The sequence below is a fragment of the Lissotriton vulgaris genome, chromosome 2_2 (assembly GCF_964263255.1).
Source record: "Lissotriton vulgaris chromosome 2_2, aLisVul1.2, whole genome shotgun sequence".
Classification (NCBI taxonomy): Eukaryota; Metazoa; Chordata; class Amphibia; order Caudata; family Salamandridae; genus Lissotriton; species Lissotriton vulgaris.
In genome coordinates this window covers 331318520-331343024 of record NC_141688.1, presented here as the reverse complement: position 1 = coordinate 331343024, position 24505 = coordinate 331318520, and the positions used below count along the sequence as shown (strand labels likewise).

At 49.1% G+C, this 24505-nt stretch overlaps 1 protein-coding gene across 1 annotated transcript in view; it reads right to left on the bottom strand.

Annotated features, from left to right (window-relative positions):
* NUP160 (nucleoporin 160) overlaps positions 1–24505 on the bottom strand; it is a 498934-nt gene that overhangs the window by 432191 nt on the left and 42238 nt on the right. Inside the window, exons 3-10 of the mRNA XM_086959753.1 lie at positions 23899–24109; positions 23157–23379; positions 21746–21824; positions 21146–21260; positions 19252–19410; positions 16251–16328; positions 13909–14006; positions 6212–6296 (exon numbers count right to left, since the gene is read on the bottom strand). Of these exons, the coding sequence (XP_086815879.1) occupies positions 6212–6296; positions 13909–14006; positions 16251–16328; positions 19252–19410; positions 21146–21260; positions 21746–21824; positions 23157–23379; positions 23899–24109 (1048 nt within the window). The remainder of the gene's footprint in view (positions 1–6211; positions 6297–13908; positions 14007–16250; positions 16329–19251; positions 19411–21145; positions 21261–21745; positions 21825–23156; positions 23380–23898; positions 24110–24505) is intronic.

Below are 24505 nucleotides of genomic sequence, written 5' to 3'. Positions count from 1 at the left end.
AGAGCTTTTGTGCCTACATTTTCCCTCAGATTGTCTGATAGTTCAGCTTTTGCCATCAAAGTAGGCGCTGCTCAACCAGTACAGGCTTCATCTTTGTATTTGGCAGCGAGAAGGATTGTGGGCCAGTACTTGGGAGAAGTTCACAAGATCCAGGAGGGAACTCCTGCATGGTTGCCATTTTCCCTCCATACTAGTATTATATCCAGACAGGTGTCTTAACAACTCGAGAGTGAGCGCCTACAACTAGCTTAATAATTAAGCAACTGGAGTATAAAACTATGGCGCGGGAAAAAACCCAGGTGAAACTACTTCACGCGCGTCATAGGGTTTACGAAATGGGAGATAGAGCCGGGAAAATGCTTGCCTGGCTAGAGAGAAGGAACAGGGAGATCGGTGATTACCCGAACTATCCGTTAACGGAGAAAAAACAGATCTCCGATCCCCAAGACGTAGCGGAGGCATTTGCGGATCACCTGGAGGCGGTGTACACCTCCTCCACCACCTATACATCCGAAGACTCACGTTAACTGTTGGCAGACATAAATTTACCCACATTGTCAGACGAAGACAGAGCTAAGCTAGAAGCAGACATAGATGACAAAATATGTAAAGCCATACTCAGCATCCAGTCAGTAAAGGCAATGGGGCCCAACGGGATTCCAATTGAGTTCCTTAAATCGATGGCCCTACGGGTGGCACCATATCTTAAACATTTGTATAAAGAAAGCTTGGAGAAAGGAATTCTGCCAGACGATCAAAGATTAGCTTCCATTTTAGTAATCTGAAAGCCCGGGAAACCAGCGAACAGTTGCAGATCCTATAGGCCAATTTCCTTGATCAATTTGGAGGCCAAAATTCTAGCAAAACTTTTAGCGTCCCATCTGGTGTGAGAAAGTGGCTCGATATATACTGGACTATAATGAAGTACAGTGTGTATAGAGTCCACAAACCCCAGAGGTATAACAGAGGTTAAAGTCAGGACTGACCTTACTCTCCAAAGTGGTAGCTTGGTCGAGCAGTAAGGCAGTATCAGAGGACAGTGCAAAGCATTTGTTGTACACACTCAGTCAGCAAAAGGTTTCACACACTCAAGGACTGAACTCCAGGCCAATTGCTTTTATATCCAAAGATATAGATGTTTTATTTTTAGAACCAACATGCATAAAAATATACTTTTCTAGATAGCAGTAATCTCATGTAATTACTTTGCAAGGAAGCAATAAAGTTTGTGAACACAATAGATACAGGGTTGCTGAAGGCAACACAAGTCTAGACACACTTTAGGATTGTGCTCAATGGAATGTTACCATACAAGTACAGTTGATTACAGTACTACTTTAGTAGTTCCAGGACTAGATCCTAGATTTAGTCCTGGGGTCTAAGCTGAAACCAGATTAGCAAAAACGTTTTGGTTACTGTGGTGAATTTTCAGGAATATAAAGCTGTTTTAAAAGTTCACACTTAGAAACTTTTCAATGACAATCTGGCAATGTTATTCAATGGGAGAAATTTCAGGTTGCAGGTAAAGTATGATCGCATTACTTTTGTAATCCAGTACTTAGATCCTAGGGCCAGCAGTGGGGTCTTAACTCAAAACAGGAAGGTAATTGCGTTTCAGTATTTCGTATGATTTTTAAAGAGTATTTAAAGTTTTCAAAAGTAGGCACTTAGAAGAAATTTCATACTAAAGCATACAATGGATTCCTATTGAGAAAATGCAGATTACTAGCAAACCCGGTAAGGATTACGTTTGCGGTTCAGTACTGGGCTGCAAGGTACAGTACTGGCTTCTCGCCTGCTTGCAGGTGAGTACTTCCGAATTCGGACTTCGGCTGATTTTATATGAATATTTGCAGTTTTCAAAACTTCACACTTAAAACATTTTCGAGTCAGAATTGGTCAATGTTATCCAATGGCAGGTTAAGTGAGTTACCGGTTTCCAGGTGAGTACTTTGCTGGTGAAGGTAAGGTTCCGGGTATGGACTCGGGGGTCCCCCAGGGTCAGGTAAGTACAGTCTGTTCCGCCCCAGCAGCGCAGGGCCGGTCGGGTGCAGAGGTGTGTAGGGCCAATGATATCCAATGAGGGAAAGGTGGCCTCCGATTGGTGGCTGCTGGCTAGCAGGCCACGTGGCTGTGGGAGCTGGGCTCCTAGTCACTTGCTCAGTGCAAGGGTGGGGGGGGATGGGAGTAGGATAGGACAAAGGTCACAGCCAGCGGCACTCGGGCGGCTGGGTGCAGGGTGCTCTTGAGTCATCGGGCACTCCATGTTATCCAATGGGAAAGGTCAAAAAGGAACAAAGGCTGCAGGCTCGAGCCAAGGCAGTTGTGGTCGCCCTGTTAGCAGCTGCACGGCGGGTCTTCTTCCTCTTGATCTTTCCATATAGGGATCTGAGGAAGGAAGGGTCAGCGAGCCCCTAAATACTGAATTTAGGGGCGTTACAGGTAGGGCAAGGGCAGGGATCAATGGGTCCCTGTCTTGGGGTGAGTACACCCCCTAGCCTGCTCCACTCCTGTGGGAGGGGGGCAGGAGCCTAGCTGGGATTGGGCAGGGCTCCCCATCTACAAAATGGCTGGAGCCCGGGGTCGTGCTTCACCTGGTCTCCCTGACCTGAGGGGTGGGGTTGGCACAGGCTGGCACACCTGCTTCCTGATGTAGTTTTTCCCGCCAGTCTTCCCGCCAGAGTGGAGGTTAGAACTGGTGGGGGCCCGTTGCTGGGTACAGCAAATGGTCTGGAGAAGCTCACAGAGGCGGCATGCCTTTGAAGCTTCCCCCTGCCCATCCTGGGGGCGGAGACCTAGCACCTCGCCCAGGATGTGCATTGTTGCAGACCCAGGAGAGCGGGGAGCTCTCCACCCAGGGGTCCAGCAACATGTCTGCTGTGTGCCTCTGCAGCCACCCAGCCCAGACCTGGATTGTAGGTTAGGATTTCAGAGGGCATCTCCAAGATGCCCTCTGGTGCATTTTTACATTAAATCCCACACTGGCATCAGTGCGGGTTTAATGTGCTGAGAAGTTTGGTACCAAACTTGTCAGTCTTCAGTGTAGCCATTATGGTGCTGTGGAGTTCGTAATGACAACCTCCCAGGCACCATATACTCTTAATGGCATCACTGCACTTACAGTGCCCAGGAATGGCCCTGGGTACTGTAGGGGCACATGGTTCATGCACCTGTGCCCACACCTCTGGAATAGGGCACCCAGCTAGAGGGGTGACTGAGGTATGCCAGGGCAGTGGGTTCTGTGGGCATGGCACACAGGGATATGTGCCTTGTCGACTCTTGGTTTAGTTCTGTACTTAGGCACTCAGCCTGCAAATGCAAGATGTGTGTGTCAGGGTACAGGGCCCCTGAGGGTGGCACATTAAGTGCTGCAGCCCTCAGGGGTCTTTTTTTATGACCAGAACTTAGCAGTCTCCTAAAAAGGTTCCATCAAGATGTCAAACATTGGAGATCGCTGGCACTGTCATTACTAGGTCGAGCGTCCCTATTTAAAATGTTGGCTCTACCGTGATTACTCTATTCTCCAGAATTGTTCATACCGGATGCTGACTATTATTTTAACAGCGAGGAGGGCGAGGTCCGCACACTATTGTGGGATGGAGGTACACCGCGCATAGCTTTAGGGAAATTGACGACTAATATTGGGCATCACAATTGGTGGCGATAAATCACTGGCTGTACCGCTCCCCGACGGACCCAGCATACAGACTAGAAAGATATCAGACGGGACGAGAGGGGTGTCTGAGGGCCCTATACACCAAGGTCCACAGGGGCAGACATCTGGGCCCTATGGCTCAAACGGTAACCATCTGGCATCAAGCAACTAAACGTCTGGGATGGACAAGGGTGCGGGCAAAAGCTACGCCGTTGTGTCCTCTCAACAGCTGGGGTTGCTTTGTCACCATATGGGTTTTCACAAATGTGACACCGTTGGACAGTCCACCATAGGAGATCTTATACACAGGGGTAAGATCCTTACATTCAAGGAATTACAAGCAAAACACGAACTAGCACACAGTGAGATATTTCGATATTTACAGATTTGCCTTGTTCTTAAGACAGCACTCGCAGACATGACAAAAGTGCCGGACTCATATCCCTTAGAGGACCGGCTGTTATGAGAGCCTACCCTAGACAAAGCCATTTCCCTCACATATCGTAAATTGTGCAATAATTTACCAGACCCCTTCCGCACTCTCACAAACCACTGGCGGGCAGACTTGGGGCAGCTGGACGATGACTGGCAGAGCGCATTGATGTCCCCAGAGAGGCAGACATAAATCATAGTTTTCGATTCGTTCAATTGAACATTTTACACAGAGCATGCCTCACAGGTGGAACTCTAGCCAAAATAGGAACAAGGCAAGACTCACTCGGTCTACGCGAGTGTTACCAAGAAGCAACAATTTATCATGTTCTATGGTACTGCCCCCAAATACACCCCTTGTGGGAGAGGGCCACAATGAAGATGTAAGACGCACTAGGGAAACAAATTACCCTACCACCACCAATGGGGATTCTAAATATTTGGGAGGCCAGTGACCTCACAGAAATAGAGCAGCAATTAGCCACGTAGGGCTACACATTAGTGAAAAGAACAATCACTATGAAATGGGGGCAGCAGAATGACCATTGACAATAGGTTGGGTGGAGGAAATGGACAAGCGCATGATTGCTGAAAAAGAGGTCTACAAATCCAGGGGCTGTCTTAAAAAGTGGGACAAAAAGTGGGGCAGTGGAACGCGTACAGAGGAGAACTGTGTTTCACCAATGGCGGAACTGGAAATGTCAAAAAAGGGGGACCGCGGGCATGTAATGACGGACTGAAAACTGTGCATTTTAAATGTTTATATATAATTGTCTTATTTGTAATGTAATGTAATGTATGCAAAGTTAGGTCTGATTCTAAAAAGTTTAAAAATCAATAAAAAATGTTTTTTTTTTAAAAACACAAAAAAAAGACAGAAAGGCGCCTTATGACTTGACTTAAAGCAAGATGACCACCTATCAGTTTGCACAAGTACTTCTAGGAGTGACCTGATATTAACAGTGATCAAGTCTGCTGATTCCAAACACTACAAAGAGGACCGTTTGACTGACAACCAGTAATCCAAGAAAGCCTCAACTGAGCAGAAGCAAGAGAGACCAGGAGTGAACACTACGAACGCTAAGTCGAGGTGTGGCCACTGGTGTCTCCATTCACAGATGTGGATGACTGGTTCAGCGGGTCGGACCATCAGAATCGCAAACCTTTGAGAGCAACTAATGATATAATACAATATATCTAATGCGTAATACTGCTGGTTCTTTCCGGTTATCCAGTTTGATGTGCACCAGTTCCGGCAGCCCTTGGACATCAGCAGTGGACATTAGTCCTAAAAGTTAATTGCTAGTAACCTTTGACTGCATTACAACCTAAAGAAGGCATCACATTGTACCAGAGTTTATAACCCGCTTCTCACCGGAGTAAGCGTTGACTACTCTCTCGCAAAACAACAAAAGAGGCAAGCGACAGACAGGAGACAGTCAATGAAGTGGAATTCAACAGTACTGCAGCTAAAGGACATCTGTGGTGAATGTGGGTACTCGTGATGGTGGTGGTGTAGGGGTTGGCAAAGCTGATCTCCTGTCAGAGTTTGAAAGAAGCCAATTGGACGAGAAAGGGAAGCCTGGGTGGTGAATGTCTAACGAGGTGCTGTAGCAATAAATAACTGCCCCAAAGGGGTGCAGCTCTCCTTGTACTGAACATACATGGGTAAAGGGCGGGGAGCGGAAGCGAGAAGTGGATTTCAAGCCTCAATTCTCATGGACTCTTGTAACCACAGATGGTGCAATGTTAGAAGGGCCTTGTTCTGTTCAGAGGGAAAGGGTGGGTCTGAAACTCCTGGCAATCCGGGTCACACTGAAGAACTCCACATTACGGATCTAGAAAAAAAGTCCACAACATATACCTAGTTGGTGGGTGGAAAAGGTAGATGGGGCTCTCCCAGGTGACTGTAAAAGATCTGTGCTGAGACTACACTTCTAGTGTCTGTGCGTCAATCGCAGGGACTCTGGGACAGGGACTCTGGGACAGGGACTCTGGGACAGGGACTCTGGGACAGGGACTCTGGGACAGGGACTCTGGGACAGGGACTTGTAAGAAGAAAGGAGTCAGAAGGGAACTAGCACGAAGCTTCATTAAACTCTATTCAAATATTTCGATACTCACCCTGGGGTCTTGCTCGTCACTAATATTCACCTCCTCCTCCGGCAGGGGCAAAACAAACACCTGGCTCCACTGCCCGGCAGGGTTACTAAAACATTTAAAAACAAAGTTGAGTAAAACATGGTTTAATTCCCTTAGCATCTGTTCTTGCTGCATAGACATTGTAAAGTCAACATGCAGAGGAATAGCAAAACAAGCATTAGAAATGCAATAGGTCTCGCAGCATTAGAGTTAGTGCTTTTAGAATTGTTAATGGTTTTTTTTGTAAATCTTTAGCATGAGGTTGAGGGTGAGTGAGGGTGAGGGGTTGAGGGTGAGTGAGGGTGAGGGTGAGGCTGAGGGGTTGAGGGTGAGTGAGGGTGAGGGTGAGGCTGAGGGGTTGAGGGTGAGTGAGGGTGAGGGTGAGGCTGAGGGGTTGAGGGTGAGTGAGGGTGAGGGTGAGGCTGAGGGGTTGAGGGTGAGGGTGAGTGAGGGGTTGAGGGTGAGGGGTTGAGGGTGAGTGAGGGGTTGAGGGGTTGAGGGGGTGAGGGTGAGGGTGGGTGAGGGTGGGTGAGGGTGAGTGAGGGTGAGTGAGGGTGAGTGAGGGTGAGTGAGGGTGAGTGAGGGTGAGTGAGGGTGAGTGAGGGTGAGTGAGGGTGAGTGAGGGTGAGTGAGGGTGAGTGAGGGTGAGGGTGAGTGAGGGTGAGTGTGGGTGAGGGGTTGAGGGTGAGTGAGGGTGAGGGGTTGAGGGTGCCTGACCACATGTCATCGACAGGAATACTTAAATGTGGCATTTTGTGTCGGTATACAGTGATTAAATGCAGTATCACATTTCTTATGTGCCCCTAATTTTTATGCGGTGTGCATTCAAAATAAAATTGGTTCCTAAAAGTCTTCAAAGTCCACCTGATTTTTGGAAGCAGTGGCACTGTTCAATTAGAATATGCAATATTTAATTAAAGCAAGTAAACCAAGTAACAATATATTTGAATAACATCGAGATTTAACTTGAAGAGCTAAATCCTCTGACAAGAAGCATTCCCGATAAAAAAAAATAAACAAGTTGAACGCGTCCTGGAACTGCGGTCAGTGGTAAACCCTACCTGGTGAGACCTGTGGAGACCCCTGCGACACACCAACCGCTTGCCGCCAGGATTAAACAGATTGGGTGGATCTGGTCGACCCCAAAGTGGAGCCTGTGCCTGCACGCCATACTGTGAATGGGCCCGCTTTCTCTTTACAAGTGGTAACAAGAAAGGGTGGAGGGGGCAGGGGAGGAGGGGTCCGGGGAGGAGGGAAGGGCCAGAGGGACTTGATGGGAGTGGTGGGGGGGAGGGGGAGGGTATAGAGAGGGAGAGGAGGAGAGACAGGACAGGGGGAAGCAGCAGAGACACGGCGGGTAAAATAAACAAACAAGCCTTTAACTTCCTCCCTTATTGGCTGTAAAGAAAACGTGCTTCAGGCAGGTTAGGCTGCGGCAATCGAGTCACAGTAGGTTCGTCATACATTCTCCTGACCAATCCCCATGCGATGCTTTTGGTGTGCAGGTGGGCGAGTTCTTGGGCATCGATGTCACGCTGGAGACGATGCAAAGACGAATCGCAGCCAGAGGGCACAAGCCGGCATCCACTTCAAAGGATGTCACAGCCATTAGTTTCAAAATAAAGACAGGTTTTGAAAATCCACTAATACATTTATTGGATTTTAACGACGCCCACAAGCCATCAGATTGCTCCACGCGCGCACAAAGTTCGAAAGTAATTGCATCCTCTTAAACAGCGCGAGCTTCGCTCATCTGCAAAGCCGCCTTACCAGATATGCTTGGTCAGCACGCCACTCATTTTGCTTCCTGTCCCTGACACAAAGTCCTTCAAATGGCCCGATAGTGCGCTGCGTCTCACAAACACGGGCGGAAAACAAATCTATTGCTAATGTCTGTTGTGGAGCGAGCCCCTCAGACAGTCATTTCCCGCTGCAAAATATGTGAGAACGCATGCCAGCCCACCTGAAGCACAAATAGCCAGACACTGACGGACATCTCGGCTGGTCACATTGCAAGACAACAATCGGTGGCTGGAAATCATTACCCCTCGTTGTTTTACTCTACTGAAGCCTCAAAAGACCTCCTTAAATTAACACCGGATATCCGTCTCAGAAAGAACCACTTAACAAGGTGCACAATTTAAAATACTGGATTTGTATAAGAAAATTGCAGTACTGGAAAAAATATTCTATTTTATCGAGGCTTAAAAAAATGATCGATTGCTTACTTTAAGTCCAGTGCTCACCACATCACCCACAGGTTGCAGTGGGCATCTTTTTATACCTCAGCCCTTCCCCGCCCTCACCAAGTACCTGGTGCACAGGCGTCTTGAATAGGGGTTGAGAGGGAGAGCCCGGCGCACAGTGACAGGTGGGGAGCAGGGAACACAAAAGGAAGGACTGAAGGGGGAGGGGGGACTGCGAGGAAAGCGGGCATGGCCCCCAGGGATCGGAAGCAGCATTAGGACGGCCCACTGCGAGGGCAGGGAAGAGAGGTTCAGGGCACTGAGGATGGGAGCGGGAGAGAGACCACGCCAGCAGGTGAGGGACAGGGCACAGCACCAAGGGACAGGTAAAGCACTGGACCCAGAGACTGGGAGGAGGTAGAGGAGGCAGGGGCACAGCGACTGGGAGGAGGTAGAGGAGGCAGGGGCACAGCGACTGGGAGGAAGAGGAGGCAGGGGCACAGAGACTGGGAGGAGGAAGAGGAGGCAGGGGCACAGAGACTGGGAGGAAGAGAGGAGGCAGGGGCACAGAGACTGGGAGGAAGAGGAGGCAGGGGCACAGAGACTGGGAGGAAGAGGAGGCAGGGGCACAGAGACTGGGAGGAGGTAGAGGAGGCAGGGGCACAGAGACTAAGAGGAAGAGGAGGCAGGGGCACAGAGACTGGGAGGAAGAGGAGGCAGGGGCACAGAGACTGGGAGGAAGAGGAGGCAGGGGCACAGAGACTGGGAGGAAGAGGAGGCAGGGGCACAGAGACTGGGAGGAAGAGGAGGCAGGGGCACAGAGACTGGGAGGAAGAGAGGAGGCAGGGGCACAGAGACTGGGAGGAAGAGGAGGCAGGGGCAGAGAGACTGGGAGGAAGAGGAGGCAGGGGCACAGAGACTGGGAGGAAGAGGAGGCAGGGGCACAGAGACTGGGAGGAGGTAGAGGAGGCAGGGGCACAGAGACTAAGAGGAAGAGGAGGCAGGGGCACAGAGACTGGGAGGAAGAGAGGAGGCAGGGGCACAGAGACTGGGAGGAAGAGGAGGCAGGGGCAGAGAGACTGGGAGGAAGAGGAAGCAGGGGCACAGTGAGAAGGCGCAGAGACGGAGAGGGACAGGACACAGAAGTGAAGAGGAACAAGGTATAGTGACCGAGAAGTTGGCGAGGGGCAGAGCACAGAGACTGGAGTCAGTAGATGGAGAGAGACTGAGCCTGAGAGGAGCAGAGGCACAGGGCACACGGTGCCAGCAGGAGAGCAAGCAAGACGCATGGCACAGTGGCTGGGATCAGGGGATGGAGAGAGAAAACCTGTGAGGAGAGGGAGCGGTGAACCTGCATGGGACATGGCACAGAAAAGGGAGGAGGTTGCGGGCAGGGCATGTGCCAGCAGAGTAGGCGACAGAGAGAGAGTGGCACAGACCTCGGTGCAGACAACGAAGGTCAGGGAACAGTGGTTTGAGAGTGGGAAGCTGAGGTGCAGTTTGTGGGCGCGGTAAAGAGGAGCAGTGCTGGCTATGCCAAGGTACGGGGAGCTGTAACTGGGAGAAGGGAACATTGGTGTGAAGGAGAACAGGAGAGGGGCAAAGGACAGAGTGGCACTCGTAGTAAGAAGAGGAGGAGAGCGAGGGTGAACAGATGTCTACCACCGCCCCTGTGGTGTCCGGCCATTGCTGTTCTGTTAGCAGAGCCAGCCCACCTGAAGCACAAATAGCCAGACACTGACGGACATCTCGGCTGGTCACATTGCAAGACAACAATCGGCGGCTGGAAATCATTACCCCTCGTTGTTTTACTCTACTGAAGCCTCAAAAGACCTCCTTAAATTAACACCGGATATCCGTCTCAGAAAGAACCACTTAACAAGGTGCACAATTTAAAATACTGGATTTGTATAAGAAAATTGCAGTACTGGAAAAATACACCCCTGTGGTTGTGTTTTTTTAAGTAATATACCTTACCTGAAAGAATCAAAGACAAACAAGCGCTGGCAAAGTTCCTTGCCGAAAACGTGCAGGCGAGGTGCGACACGGCAGGAAGACGGAAGGAAGAGAGGGGAGGGGGAGGAGAAATGCGACACGCGGGAGGGGGCGGGCAGGGGAGGGGGCGGAGAGGGGAGAGGTGCGACACGGCAGGAAGACGGCAGGAAGAGAGGGGAGGGGGAGGAGAAATGCGACACGGCGGGAGGGGGCGGAGGGGTAAACAAAGACGGACGTGCACGCGCCCGTGACTTTTAAGGTCAATGCGCATGCGCATAAGCTTAATGCGCATGCGCATTGACCTTAAAAGTCACGGGCACTGCAAGGAATCGCCACGATTCCTTGCAGTGTGGATAAAGAGTGGATAACTCGCAATACTCTCGCCTTGCTCGATGCGCATGCGCATCGACAGGCGAGACCTAAACAGATCCACATGATGAGATTCAATCTTTTAATAAAAGCACTTTTTAAGAAACTGGCTCTATATAAACTGCACCAAAGTGAGGTACCGTGTGTATTGAGTCTAAGCGTCTCCAGAGGTTTGTAACATTAAGATGAGCCAAGTGTAAGCCTCAGGGCCCCAGGCTTGTAATGTAAAATGCACTACAGATGGCATCTTAGAGATGCCCCCTGAAACTCGACCAACTCCCAGCGTCCTGACTGTGTGGCTGCAGAGGCTGCCACCACCAGGCATGTTTCTGGACCCCTGGGTCGAGAGCCTGCTGCTCTTGGGGGCCTGAAACAATGCACATCCTGCGACGAGGTGCCAGGCCTCCTCACCCAGGATGGGCAGGGTTTAGGAAGTAGAAGCTTCTAAGGCATGCTGCCTTTGTGAGCCTCTCCAGACCATTTGCTGCTTTCAGCAACTGGTCCCCACTTGTTCTGACCCCCACTTTGGGCGGGGACCCGGCAGGAAAAACAAAGTGAGGAAGAGGTGTGCCCCCATCTGCCAACTCCACCCGTAAGGTGGGGGAGGCGAGGTGAAGCACAACCTTGAGTACCCACCATCTTGAGGATGGGTAGACCCAACCAATCAGGGGCAGGCTCGTGCCCCCCTCCCACTGGATAGTGGCAGAATAGGGGGTGTTCCCACCCCAGGGAAGGGACACATTGGTCCCTGGCCTTTACCTACCTGTAACACCCCTAAATTTAGTATTTAGGGGCCCCCTGAACCTTCCTTCCTCAGATCCAGCAAGAAAAGGAGAGAAGAAAAAAAAAAGACGAAGAGCCGTGCAGCTGCTAACAAGAAGACCACGCCCACTGACTTGGCCCTAGCCCTACATGCCTGTCTCCCCTCAAACCTGCTCCTGCAAAACTCCAGCGTGTCCAGTGGCCAGCAACTGCAAAAACCCCGGATGACCTGCCTGCATTCATTTTCCCAGTTGTTCTCCTGTGAAAACCGCATGGGTTTAAACTGCAGCATCTGATACCAGCAAGAAACCGCGAATCCAGCACACTCTGCACCCGCCGAGCCCGGCCCGTGTTTGAGTGAACAAACACCACGAGGAGGTCCCCTGGCGATACTGACCCGAGATCCGGCGACCCCTGACCTGCCTCAAGCCTCCAGACGACACCTGCAGCCTCAATCCAGAGGACCCCCCCCCCTACCGCGACCAGAGAGGGTAAGAAAATCCGACGTCCACAGGCACTCCTGCACCCATCCCTCTACATCCCAACTAACCCCTCGAAGTGGTGGTCACTCCTGGAAGATCCTCGTCCCCAAGCCTGCAGTGTTTCTTTGTCCCGGAGGTTCTCCTTTGAAATCAGCAAGGCACCAGACCTCAAAACAGCCCCCTGCACCTGGCTGCCCTAGCGCCGCTGAGGGTGCCCCTTTTGTGCTAACTTGGTCCCCAACGTGCCCCGAGTTTAACCCTAGCAGTTTTGCTCCGACAACCCCGTGGCCTGCTTGCCAGCCGCCACCAACCGGAGTCCCCCTATCCTCCATAGGATAACAGTGGGTCTCAACACTCTGCACCCGGCCGCCCGAGTGCTGCTGGGGGTGCAACAACAGTGCATCACTGACCCTGGGAGACCCCCCCACTGCCCCCACCCCCCTCCGAGTCTAACCCCAGAACCATAACTCCCACAATCGTTTACTTACCTGCAAACCAATAACCTGTTTTTCCTCCATAGAATAACATTGACAATTTTCCCTCCAAAAAACGACTGTGTGGAGTTTTGAAAATTAAAGATATTCTTTAAAATCGTCCTAATAACCAAAACGCGTTATCTCACCTGTTTGCAGGAGATGTCCCAGTGCTGATCTAGGCATCCAGCACAGAGTTAGAAAAAGTAACGTAAAAGTAACTTACCTGCAATTTGTTGACAAAGCAAATACAGTACATTGAAATGAAGAGGCATACTACTGCTCCTCTGTAAATCACACAAAGTACCATTCCTATTGCATTTTCAAACAGTTCTATATCCAGTAACTTATTACTGAAAAGTATTTAATGTTTACCTGTGCCAGGCTTGCTTGGTTCTAGAAATAAACAACTGTATCTTTTTATACAAATACAACTGGCCTAGAGTTCAGTTCTTGAGTGTGTGAGACCATTTGCTGACTGAGTGTGCACAACAAATGCTTTACACTGTCCTCTGGTACTGCCTTACTGCTAGACCAAGCTACCACTTTAGAGAGTACGGTTCTATCTAACTTTAACCTCTGCCAAACCTCTGGAGATCCTTGGACTCTATACACCCTGTACCTTACTTTGGTGCGGTGTACATAGAGCCACTTTCTTACAGCCACCATTCAATGGTCTTTCCCTCCATGAAGTCTTGTCCTCCAGACACGACCCCCTGCCCCTGCGATGGCCAGAGCAAGCAACGGACCAGGCATTTGATGTTATTCTGTGATTTGTATTCTAATTTTAGGAGCCATTATTTAAAACCTCTTATATCATGATACTTGAGTTTGCTTTAATGTTGCACTTTTTACCATCAAAGCAATCAATATACGTAAAGGTATTGTTTTATGATGTCATTTTATGGAAACAGGAAGGAAGTTTTCCCAAAATGTTTTGTTATGTTCATTTGCTATAGTTATTGATGTAAATAGATATGCAAGGGCTTTCGCTTTTATTCTCGATTACAATTATGTGCTATTGTTAATCGCTTTCATGGTTGTTTTTACATACTGAATAAAGTCTTGAATCAATCAATTAATCAATGACACTGCCTAGTAACGATCGGCTGCCCCAGGACTCTCAGAAAGGGATCCCACTAACCAACATCTGTTTAATCCTCAAACCACTTGCACAGACACAACTCATAGAACAAATAACTTACAGCGCACAAAGGTCCCCCATCCACCACGTGCACTCCCCCCACCACGTTTGTGATAGTAGATTATCTAACAATCCCAGCACCACCCATCTCAAGCCGGAATAAGCACGCTCCCAAATTACACACAACATGCACACAAGCACTTCACACAAACCGCTGACCCACAACAGTACACCAATATTTCTTGTTCTCCAGGCAGGTGATACTCACTGCTCGTAGTTTGTGTGCTTCACTATCGTCTGGTTTTCATCATCTTGCCAGAGAGCCCAAAGGTCCGTCGAGGTCAGTGTGAAGTCGACAAGCGTTTCCTGGTGGAAGAGACGGGTGTGCTCAGTTATTGAAGTGTTGTGTGGAGCACATGTATCATATCCATCTATTATTCAGTACTGCACAACAGTCCTAAAAAACCTTTCATCTCAACAACACAACACTGTAAGAATAACCCAAGGGGGGCAGTCAGTCTTTAAAAGTAAAAAACTTAAATGAACTACTAGCACACAAAGAGAAAAAGCCACTGTATTTCTCCCCAGGCTGACGGCAGAACACGAAAAGCTACTATTTTGGTTTTAGTAAATAAAATAAAAAAAGTCATGCCTATTTTCATACGTAGCCACAGTAGGGTTGTGGAGACAATGCGTCAACACAGAGTGTTTGGAGGAAAAGCGCAGCAAAGGCTGTGTGCTACCTCGTCCCAGGGACCACGTTTCAATCCAGAAAGATGCTATCACGGAGGGTTGTGGTGTGGTGCGAGCCCTCACCATGCAATAATGTCACAATCTTTATCAGCTCTAGTGAGGTTTCTTTAACAAACCCTTTAGCTCATTCCTGGGTAGCTGCGGCACAGAGCCGTCAGACTTACTCAAAGGAACAAGTGTAAAGCATTTAGAAGTATCAAAAAAGGTAAGTAAGAAACACAACAAAAATTCAACATCAGTTTATAAAGACAGCGTGTATTTTTGTGTTAAATTAGAAACCAAAATGACAATCGATTGAGGGCGCTGGAGATAGGATTTTTCAAATGTGTGTAAAATACAAATGCGAGATGCAATAAATCCTTGCAAGCAGTTTGTCGCCAACAGGTTAAAACGCCTGTTAGAATCCTCTTGGACTAGTTTCACAGACTGGGGGCCAGGCATAGTGGCCAGCCGCAGGGGCCACGCTGGTCCAGGAGGATAGTTTAACTGATGTGGTCAGCAGTCTTGGGGTCCTCAAAGCACTTTTCTCCTTTAACTTAATAGAGCCAAGAGGTGGTCCTGATGCTGGGGGTGAAGGATGTCAACATGCTGAAGGGACACTGAAGAGATGCAGGGAGTTTCCTGGGGTCACCTTGGGGTCTACGAGCTTCAGGGGTCTCTGGCCTCAGGGCTCAATATCCCAAGATGCAGTAGGGAAGTCCAGTGCAGGTTCAGTTGCCACTGTTCAAGTTCAGCTTTTTGCTTACAGGTAAGCAAATCCTTTTCTTGGGGGAGCAGAGTCCACTTCGACTTTGGCTACAGGCCCCACTGGCTTAGGGACAACTTGTGAAGGTCCGGCTCAGTCTCTCAGCAGGAACATTAAAGTAAGCTTTTTTGGCAGTTGGGATTTCGATGGGTTCAGGTGTCTTTAGGTTGTGATGGCCCAGAAGCTTAACAGGAGGCTAGCCTACTAACCCACGGAGTGGTTTCTCCCAACCTGGCACCAGTGGGACTCTGTTCCATGAGTGGGCACAGCAGGTACAGTCATTCTTGTGGGTCCCTCGGATGCAGGTCAGTCCTACAAAAAGAGGCACATTCCTGCATTTCCGTATAGGCAGCTACTCCCACTCCGCTCATTCATATAGAACCACTTCTGCATATCGGGCATGGGCTCAGACAAAGGCAGGAGATCGAAAAGCATCTTGTGATGCTCCGAACTTCAGCTACAAATTGAAGAGCACTCCAGAGAGTGGACTTTGGGCTCTGCCTGTCTCTGGATAATTAGTACCATTCTTAAGTTGATCGAGGTTAAGCGAATGATCTTGCTATGGGGCACTTAGGATACTGCTATGGCGCTCTAACTCCGCTCTATACGATCTTGGATGTGGGCAATGTCCCACACACACCGCTGTATATGCTGAAACCCAATAACGATGTGTAAAAACAAATTATAATCTCCGCTGGCGATGGCTCTTGCCAGACATACTCCTTGCAGGTCTGCTGGCATTTTTAAAATCTGTCAAATATAACACATTTCTTAAAATCATCTCCATGGCTTCAGTTCTTTGGGTTTTTCTGCCATTTTATGCATTGGTGACATCAAGAGTGACCGTAGCGGTGCTAGATATGGTGCACTGACAGAGCCTTAAGACTCTCTCGGGTGAGTAGCGCCCTTTATAAAACCCTGATTGATGATTGACTGACAAGAGTAAAAAGAAAATTAAAACAGTTGCAACGCAAGGACACAAATGGGTGTTTCAGAACGGAATACCCACAGCCCTACTGCAGGCTACATCGATCTCTAGTCTCAGGCAAGCTTCACTCTGACCCCCATCAAAAATCTGCTTAAAGTTGTCTCTGAAAGAAAGCACAATTCACCTGGTTTGTAAATAGCGTTGAGAGGTGATCCAGGCTGTAGCGATTACTTTCTGCACTCACCAGCTGAAAAATGCAGAACTGGAGAAAAATAAAAGAAAGACAAATTAAAATAGGAAAAAAGAAGCTATTGTACAAGTCATGACTTAAAGTAGTTAAGGTCTAAACCACTTGGTATTGTGGGGTTAAGCGTATAACAAAATAAGCAGTACATCAAGCAACTAGCAGGGAGAAGCAAAAGAAGACAGAAGGAAAGAGAACAGAGGAGAAAGAGGACACATAAGAGTGAGACACAAAGGCCCATTAAAAAGATCTGAGGCAAACGATTAAAGGAGGAGTTACTGGAGAGAAGGAGAGGAACAGAGACAATGCAGAGCAGATGGAGTCAAGGGAGCGAAGAGACAAAGGCTAGCAGAGAGGTGAGAGAAAAAGCCAGATAAAGGGATGGCGTGAGAGAGGAAAGCGAGGCAGACACGAAAGAGAAAAACAGATAAAAATCCACCAAGAGGGCAAGTTATCCTAAATACCTGTTTGAACTCTCAGCTTTAGAGAGGCATCGATCATCCATCATTGATCCACAACTGACCACTCGCAGCTTTAGAGAGGCATCGATCATCCAGTATTGATCCACAACTGACCACTCGCAGCATTAGAGAGGCATCGATCATCCAGTATTGATCCACAACTGACCTCTCGCAGCATTAGAGAGGCATCGATCATCCAGTATTGATCCACAACTGACCACTCGCAGCATTAGAGAGGCATCGATCATCCAGTATTGATCCACAACTGACCTCTCGCAGCTTTAGAGAGGCATTGATCATCCAGTATTGATCCACAACTGACCTCTCACAGCTTTAGAGAGGCATCGATCATCCAGTATTGATCCACAACTGACCTCTCGGAGCATTAGAGAGGCATCGATCATCCAGTATTGATCCACAACTGACCACTCGCAGCATTAGAGAGGCATCGATCATCCAGTATTGATCCACAACTGACCTCTCGCAGCTTTAGAGAGGCATTGATCATCCAGTATTGATCCACAACTGACCTCTCGCAGCTTTAGAGAGGCATCGATCATCCAGTATTGATCCACAACTGACCTCTCGCAGCTTTAGAGAGGCATCAATCATTGACCCACAACGACCTCTCGCTGCTTTAGAGAGGCATCTATCATCCAGCATTGACCCACAACCGACCTCTCGCAGCTTTAGAGAGGTATCAATCATCCAGCATTGACCCACAACCGACCTCTCGCTGCTTTAGAGGCATCCATCATTGATCTACAACCGACCTCTCGCAGCTTTAGAGAGGCATCGATCATCCAGCATTAGTTCACAACCTGAACACTTGCACAGGCTTCACTGACACAATCTGGCAATCATTCACATACTACCTGATATATTATTGACAATGGTGCCCGGATGGCTAAAACTAATCAAACCTCGTATGAGCCTATTGAAAGGACAATGGTTAATGGATTTAAAATGCTGGTCCACCAAAGAGTGGCATGCTTGGTCATATGGCCCCTGCTCACTGAGAGAAAAACGCCAATGTGGGCCTCTAACCTGACCCTGCAGGGAGCTCTTAAGGGGAGGAAAGAAAAATTCCACTCCAGTGGACGTGGAGACCTTGAAAATCTGGTGTGGGTGTGCTGTGTGAATAATGTGGAGACGGAAAACTGTTAAAAACTACTTCCTGGTGAATCAGAAAGTGTTATTATGGTCCCAGTGGGTATGATTAAATTTTTTTAGAGGAATAGTTCAACCTTTGTAAGGAGGGTCGACATGTTCCAGCCTATTGGACATCCCTAAACTAGATGCCATGGGCTTTCTCTAGGACGCACCCTCTATTTTGATCACCTAAGCAGGGGTTTGTTCTGTTATTGGTATTTTAATGCCCAAAATGAACGATTCCAAGGTAGGACAGCAGTAAGAGGTTGAATGTTCACGAGAGAGAGCCCGAGAGATTGTGTGTGTCAAGTAGAGCTTCATGGTTGATCGATTTAAAAAGCTGTTTAACAGAAGAGTTTAACCACGGAGCAGATATCACGCTCTTCCAGGACATACATAAAACCACCACCACCGGCAGAGAGGCAGCTTCAGCACTGCTCGGAGGCCCATAAAAAAGAAAACAATTGCAAAGTATGCTGCATGGAGTTGGAGGATAGCCACTGTGCATCACCAGTCACCATCATCAGAAGGAAGATGCTGCCATTCCCAGAGAGAAGGGCGGGGCATGCTGCCATTCCCAGAGAGAGGGGCGGAGGAGGGGGGGTGTTGCCATTCCCAGAGAGGAGGCAGGAGGGGGGGGGTGCTGCAATCCCCAGAGAGAGGGGTGGGCAGAGGTGGGTGCTCCCAGAGAGAGGGGTAGAGGAGGGGGGGGGGGGGGTTCTGCCATTCCCAGAGAGGGGGGGCGGAGGTAGGTGCTCCCAGACAGGGGGGTGGAGGGGGGGGGGGTGCTGCCATTCACAGAGAGGAGCGGAGGGGGGGTGCTGCCATCCCCAGAGAGGCGGGCGGAGGTGGGTGCTCCCAGAGAGGGACGGAGGGGGGGTGCTGCCATCCCCAGAGAGGGGGGGGGCGGAGGTAGGTGCTCCCAGAGAGGGGTGATGAGGGGGGGTGCTGCCATTCACAGAGAGGAGGGGGGGTGCTGCCATCCCCAGAGAGAGGAGCGGAGGGGGGGGGGGGGGGGGGGGGGGTGGATCAAGACAAGTAAAGCATCGTAGAAGTTGTATAAAACTGTTCAATCTCAAACAGCTCCTCAGAGTAATCTGAGATTCAGATCTGAAGCTAATGAAGGTTACTTTGAGTCGCTACTCATTTTAAAATGTGTCTGATAAAAGTTGTGTTGGTCTAATAAATAAAAAAGCTTCAACTAAGGCGATCTCCAATTGGAGCAAGACTGCAAATGTTTCAGCACTATGGATTAATGGACTGCTGACATCTTACCACAGTTTCTCTGCACCGAATACACATTAACTCTTGCTTTGCTGCCACTGTACCTGTCCTCGCCGTGGCGCGTGCATGTAAACTCCGAGGTAGAGCCCCATGGAAGGGGAGAACGCCAGTCGCAGCTTATGGCCCGTGCCAGCCGTCTGTCTCAGCTCTTTGTTCACAGGCACGAACTCCAGCATGTCGGCCACCATAAGGCACATCTGGTCCTGTGCAGGGAAGGAAGGTCGGAAACACAACGCCACACTTGGTTTACAACACTGAACGTACTCTGATGTTTTTCTATGTGTGCTGTAATGTGTAAGGGCACTGCTCTGTACATCATGTATACTGTATAGGATCCTTTCCTGTATATATCGCATCATGCACTCTGCACATCGTATATACTGTCGCCGTACACTACAGCCCACGTAATAAACAATGGGGTGACCCTGTGTCCCTCAGAACCTGGGGAAAGTCTTGCAAAAAGTACAAGGGTTCTGTCGGGTGTAACCAAAATATTTCTTATAAATATAGTTTCATTTAGTAACAAGTTATTTTCTGCACAGGTTGAATGTGAAAACATGATCAAGGAACACACTGTAAAAAACAAATAATCAGGGTTTCAAGGTATTTTATATAAATTGCATCATTTGTATATACCCACATACACTGCAGCACAGCGCGTGGAGAAGAATACCTCACATCATATGTCCTGTGAACTATGCACGGAACCATGCATATAGTAAAGATGTGTGCAGCACGTCAGTTATGCTGTAGGTATACTATGCCTATACATTGAGTAAAACAACATTGCTTACTGCGGCCACGCTTTTACTTCTAGTACAACAACACAATGTCATTACTGAAGGGGATTCTGTCCAGCAGAGGTTGCTACTTATCTACATTGTGAAGGAAAAAGAAAAGTCACTTTGGATGTCAGAAGTTAAGTGAAGCCTCCCCAAGCCCATACCTTCTCCCAGCTGCTTCTGGCCCCTGCACACATGCCCAGGACAGGCCACAGACGCAGGTGAGGCCTCCCCAAGCCCATACCTTCTCCCAGGTGCTTCTGGCCCCTGCACACATGCCCAGGACATGCCACATATGAACCACCTTCCTCCACATAACATCAGTCACTGCCTGCTGCCTATTCCCATGACAACTGCTACATATGTTCCCTTGAATACGCATCTCTCCCCATAGCTGGAACCACCACTTGAAAAACATCTGATTCATCTGTCATACCAATACCCTTCTCGTGTGATCCCAAACCTGGGCCTCCGGCTCAGCGCTGCCCCCATACGAGGAGAGACCCTTTGGAAGAGCACTCCTGGGAACATCGCAGCATTACCTAGTTTCATCCAATTTTAAAAAATCTCTATAAGCTGGCTCTTCTCTGTATTACATTGGTTCCTGCTCGTCATCAGCAGGTGGTTCACGTGCCACAAGAGAGTCCTCACCCAGTGATCGTGGTATGTGCGTGCACCCTCCCACCCCCAGTCCTTCAGTTCTAGGAGAGATGCAACCTGCACTTGACTCGAGACATTCCTTACTAGACCTAAACCAAGCCGGAGACGCATCCCTGACATGACCTGGCCTGTTAACAACCTGTACCAAAGATCTGCAGAAGGAATCCTGACCCAAAGACGGGTGCTGGGCACACAGAGATGACCAAAACTGTGCGGGGTGCAGCCCTGACTTCCTGCAGTATGCAGGCGACACAGACCCAACACTTCAGAAACAATCAGACCTCAATCGAAAATGTAGCCCTGTGTGAGACATGGCAATCTGACTGGAATACACAGCTTGCACCTCCAAACGTGCAAAGGACAGCAGGACCTACAAGTAGAGAAGCAGCCCTGAACTGTAGCAAAAAGCGAGCCATGACTGCAAAACCTGGGTGAGAGGAGATGTGGCTCTATCCTTGTGTGACAAGCAAGATATGCAGGCCACCGGACTGCTCACCTTATAGGACCACATTCTCAGTTTGTGATCTTGGCACAAAGCAAACAAGAAGGCATCATGTTCAAGGCAGTGAACCAGGAGGCTGATGGGTAGATCAGAAAGGCCTTGGTCACCTCTGTAAATAAAAGGAAAGACAAGGGAAGGAGCAAACTTATTTGAATTCAGAAAATTATGACAGCGAGACTCGAACGGACAATGTAACATGTTATGCAGGTCTGTAGAGCCCAGGATCACCCAGGAAGGTGTCACAGCGACACTGTGCAAGATTATGAATGCATGTACGAGGCAACGCAAACAGCACTGCCAGAGTAGTGATCAGTCTGGACCTGGACAGCTACTATCGATTACTAGGTCTGCACTTTCGATACAATCAACATCTGGCATGCATACGTTTGTTGTATTGATGCAAGTAATCCATTTGAATGCGTGCACTGCGGCGTGTAAACAGTAGGACTATTGCTGGCCGTTCTGCTGTGAATGCTAATCTGAATGTGTGCATGATGCACCCAGAGCGTGAACAGCTACACCCCACAGAGCCAGCGAAGCCCCCATTTTCCAGAGATTCTCAATGCTGCACCGATGTTAGCGAACAGTCCGTACCGAATGGCTGTCGGCATCCACCCGGTCAGCAGGCGCTGCATCACCGAGCTCTGCTTCAACTCCACCACGGACACGGGCCCTGGAAAAACAAGAAAGACCATTCATTAAGACTCCTTTAAAAGGACCTGCTTCACACAGACCAAGGTTGAACCTCTAGCAGCACTCACAGACTGCAGGCCCAGAATAAATTCAACGCAAACAAAGCAGAGTCTGAGCTCCAACAGTACTAATCGAGCTCAGACCTCAGAAACTGCTTTCATGGGGATGGAAAAGGAAATATTTAACGCTCTAGTGACTTTGTAACTCTCCCCTACATGCTCTTCTTTTCGGTTTCATTCCCAGCATGGTGACCCACCAGATCCCCCACATGTTTACGTAGCTCTGGACCATGTCAGATAGGGAGGCGAAAGAGGGAGGCCTGATTGGGCAGTCCTGTAGAAGGCAGCGCTTATCCACGGTCAGTACTACCAATAAACATTGATCTCTCAGGGTCACAATACTGCGGCACTCCAAGTGGACTATCAATATAATTATAGTCACAGGAGTATCTCAATGTAGGCAGCATCAAAGAATTATTGTGTTACCTTCTGCAGCGTTCTTTCTGAGTGACGGCTACTGCAGATGTCTGCAGACAACACCAAAAGCCCAAACCACCAATGGGACGGCCTTTAGCTCTCCCAGCCAACATGACTCCACCGGGACAGACGTGAATGGCCCCCCAGAAGGAGCTAAGTCACAGGGGCGCAAAGCACGTGTGCACCTGCTTGCAGGGCACCTGGTCTACCATGGTAGTACAGAAGGGGCCAGAGATTCTTGTGCGGCACTTGTTATAATGCAGATAGACCAGTCGCTATCTTAAGGTGGCATTCCATGATTAGCATAGGGCGTGGTCCCCATGCTAATGAGGGAAGCACTTCCTCTGCGCCATGTTACAAAGACAGGTGCAGAGGCAAAGAGGTGGCCAGGAGGCACACTGAAGTGCTCCACAAATAGGTGGTACAAAGTCCGTGCGCCCTCGAGGGCTCCTTCTGAAAAAGAAAAGGTGGTTGCCCAGACATCTCCCTGTAGGCGGCTGCAGTCACTTCCTGCACCCACCTGCACTGTGAAAGGCAAAGCAGCTGCTGCACACAGCCAGTCAGTCATTAACTAATGCGTTACCCCTGGGCAGTTTGCACAAGGCACACCCAGTTAAAGACCACAGTACCCAACTAGAACAGAGCACCAGGGGCCTAATGACCACATCCTCCTCGCTTCACGCGACCATGTGCTGCTTGTGAGAAGCGCTCTGGTGGACACATAGTGCAGGAGGTACACTCAACTGAAGCATCTGAAGGTGAAAACAGAGAATCACTACATCAAAGCCCAGGCATCACAGTACATCGGACGCGTCCCACAATTCAATCCTACTTACCGGGAACATCCAACGGGGGCATCTGAAGAATGAAGATCCCACCAGACGCTGACGGCAGAGCGAAGAGGGCCTCGCCATCACTGCCCAGCCAGGCCGCAGAGGCACAAGAATTGGGGGCCAGGCCAGGAGTGGTCGGAATTAATTGGTAGTTTGAAGGGTCAAGAAAATTCACTTTTCCAATATCGGTGAATATAGACTGCACTTGGCTCTCGATAACCAGCTCCTGTGTAAAGAACACACTGCACGTAAATCAAGCGCCTTGTAATGATCTCGATAAATGCACACAACGTACTACTAAACACGGTTTTATGCAAGCACGAGGAACATATGCAATGCTCTAAACATTCCTTATGCTGTAAAGAAGGCTGGAAACACCACATGCTCGTCACTGAGTTTGAGGCTTCAGGACACCAGTGGCAAATGACAGAGCATGTAATGTCGTCACCTCAGACTGTCGCAGAGAGAATGAGTGATGACCAACATCATAAACAAGTGAATGTCAGCAAGGATTTGTGAGTGTGGGGTTGGAGAGGGACATGGGTGAGTCGGGTGGACAACTAGAGTCAAGATCAGGGGGAGCAGCGGCCGGAGACGTGTAGAAATATTCTATGTAGGTTGAGTAGAACATGCTCTCTAAAGATCATCAGTATGAAAAGTGCCCCGAGTTAGGTCTTAAACAGATGAGTGAATGGATTGGAGGTCTCTATGCCCCTGACAAATGTGACAGCTCGCAGATACTCACGCTTCGGTACATGCGGGAGGGGTGTGGCAGCAGCAGTCTGTGCAGCGTCTGGTTGGTGACAATGAGGAGGACAACATTGCTCTGGGTTTCACAGATGTGCACCCCACCAGGCAAAATGCTGCAGTGTGGGATCTTCAGGCGAACGGCATTGTTCAGCAGGTTGACATCCAGAGACTCCTCCACCAGCTCCAGAGTATCCGCTGCCGACGTCCTGCGAACACAAGATCAGAACAGATCACTCACCGGAGTAACCTCCAATCTTGAGCCCCACGACACCTACACTCCCGCGAAGAATGCAGGCTCTGCTACGTCTGCTAAACTACTCCACTTACCAAACAGTCCTTGGATACTTTTTAAAATTAATTTTGCCTCCTCTTTCTCTTTTGAATATACAAAACCTTTCTATGCGGCAATCGCACAGTTATTTTGAGGTACTTCTTTATAAACTTTATTCTGCGTGTTAACTTCACTAGTCACTCACCATGTTCTCCAATTTTGGTCAGGTCAAGCGGATGGACTGACTTATTCGTAAAACAAATCTAATGCTCCATTACGGAGTAAAACACCTCTTCATTAAAAAACAACCAACTAGTTATTAAGAAAGCCC